Source organism: Arachis duranensis, chromosome 1, assembly GCF_000817695.3.
Source record: "Arachis duranensis cultivar V14167 chromosome 1, aradu.V14167.gnm2.J7QH, whole genome shotgun sequence".
NCBI lineage: Eukaryota > Viridiplantae > Streptophyta > Magnoliopsida > Fabales > Fabaceae > Arachis > Arachis duranensis.
This window is the reverse complement of record NC_029772.3, coordinates 1,459,248-1,461,626: the sequence shown is the minus strand read 5'-3', so window position 1 is coordinate 1,461,626 and position 2,379 is coordinate 1,459,248. Positions and strand designations below refer to the sequence as shown.

At 27.6% G+C, this 2,379-nt stretch overlaps 1 protein-coding gene across 1 annotated transcript in view; it reads left to right on the top strand.

Moving 5' to 3' along the window:
- Positions 1–2,180: 2,180 nt before the first annotated feature.
- LOC107477664 (protein MICRORCHIDIA 1) overlaps positions 2,181–2,379 on the top strand; it is a gene marked incomplete in the record, with an annotated part of 11,693 nt that continues 11,494 nt past the window's right edge. Inside the window, 1 exon segment of the mRNA XM_016097746.3 lies at positions 2,181–2,379. Coding sequence (XP_015953232.1) covers positions 2,283–2,379 — 97 coding nt within the window.

The following is a 2,379-nucleotide window of genomic DNA, read 5'->3' as shown; positions in this document are numbered from 1 at the left end:
AATTTCATTCGTGAGGTGATTCGAAACATTGCAGAATTATATTCATTTATAGATTTAAAATCTTGTAGACGCAAATGCGTCCATTCATATCGGGCCTGAGGAAGTATCACCGTTTTCTGATAATTATACCTTTCTTCAAGGTCTTTCCAAATATCTGCAGGATCTTTTAATGTAAGATATTCATTTTTCAATCCTTCGTCAAGATGACGACGAAGAAAAATCATGGCTTTAGCTTTATCCTTCTGGGATGCATTATTTTCAGCCTTAATGGTATCTTCAAGATCCATTGAATTAAGATGGATTTCAGCATCTAATATCCATGATAAATAATTGTTTCCAGATATATCAAGAGCATTGAATTCAAGATGAGATAGCTTCGACATAATGAAAATATTACCTGAGTATTCCTAAAATTTGATCTAATGAATCCATTTACAAGACAAATTGAAATAAATGAAAGTTGAAAGTGGTATCATTCTTCATGTATAAATAGCAAGCATCCTCGTATGCTTTTACACAGCAATAACAAATATTCCTACTTTCCTCTTCTTTCATATTATTATAATATATATAATAATATTATATGTTGTATTGTATATATATATATACAAAGATAGAAAGAAGTATTAAAAATAAAGAGAGAGAGAATTACATTTATTTATTGTTACTATCTCAATATAATAAAGATGATTAATATTGCTATTAATATTATATGTAAAGAGTAATAGAAAATAGAATTTAAAATACTTATAAAATAAAAGAAGAGAAAGAATTGTAGTAGAAATATAAGGAGAACAGTATTTGATTGTAACATAAAGAGAGAATAGATTTCTTATTACTTGCTTTTCACTGTAAAGAGAGAGAGAGAGAAATAGGAACAGACTTTATAATAATATATGAAAGAAGAGAAAAGTAGGAATATTTGTTATTGCTGTGTGTAAAAGTATACGAGGATGCTTGCTATTTATACATGAAAAATGATACCTCTTTTAACTTTCATTTATTTCCATTTGTCTTATAAATGGATTCATTTAGTCTTGAGAATGAAATCCACCTAAGTCTTGCGTGGTTATCCATGGTCATCCACTTTTATCACAATAATAATATAAAATTCAGTATAATTAACATTTTTACATTTTTACTTCCTTAACATTATAATTATTTTTTTTGAAGGTTTAAAAAAGAGTTATAGCGGAAAAAAAAGAGAAAAAATAGTGACTGATGTTGAAAAAAAAAAGACTTCAAAAAGAGAGAGGAAGACTTTAGAAAAGGGGGTCATGTTCGTATAAAGGTATCATCGTATCAGAGACCAACGCATGTGAAACATGTGGTTGGGAGAACACAAATCAAACGATTTGATTTGTGTACCTTAAATCAAACAAATTCAATTATTTTTTCTAAATTTGAATCGTCCAATTTCTTTAATCTAACACTACAGCTGTGTAAAACACCTTAAACCTCCTAGAATAGCCCGCTTCCATATTTAAATTAAGAAGTAGGAGTAGGGAGTAGGAACTAATTGGATTATAGATCTAATAAACTTTGTTATACACCTAACCCTTTTAAAGCGAGGCCTGGCCTAACTTACTCAGTTTCCTCTAGTCATTGAGTTTAGCTAACTGTCTAATTTTTGGAAATAGATTATTTGATTATTTCAATTATTAAAAAATTGAGAGTGTAAAGTATGATTTTTAATTTTTTATTAATGTTTTATATTTATTTTTATCCTACTTATAAGTGTTTGTTTGAGTGCTATTATTTTGTTAAAAAAATCTTTTTTTAATAAGTTTCTTTTTTATTTTTTAACGTGTTTGACAAATTTCTAGTAGTAAAAATAAAAATACTAGATAAAAAAACATCTTTTTTTAAGAAACTATAATTTATATCTTTTTTAAAAGATATTTAAAAAAAGATATTTTTTATGTAATAAATAAACAAAAAATTACTTTTATATCATCATACTCAAATATAATTGATAAATGTAATAAATAAACAAAAAAATATTTTTATATTGTTATACCCAAACATAATTGATAGATAAAAAGATCTTTTTGCATGAAATATTTAAACATAAAATTATTTTTATTTTTTTATAAAAAAATATTTTTTTAAAAACTCATCAAAATAAATCTTTATTAAGGGTGAAAGATCTCATTTACTCTTTCAGTTGTTAAAAAAAAATTTGAGAGGATTCGTTCCCAATTTTGTGTCCAAAATTCTCGAGGGAGTCAGGGTCCTCATTTCGGAGTTGAGTAGTTCACACACTTCCAATTTCCACGGCCATGTCTCTCACTCGCAACTCAGATAAAGTCGACCTCCCCGTCGTCGAAGTCGCAAGCGACTACGAAGATGCTGTGGCCTCGGCCGCACGCCCCCCAT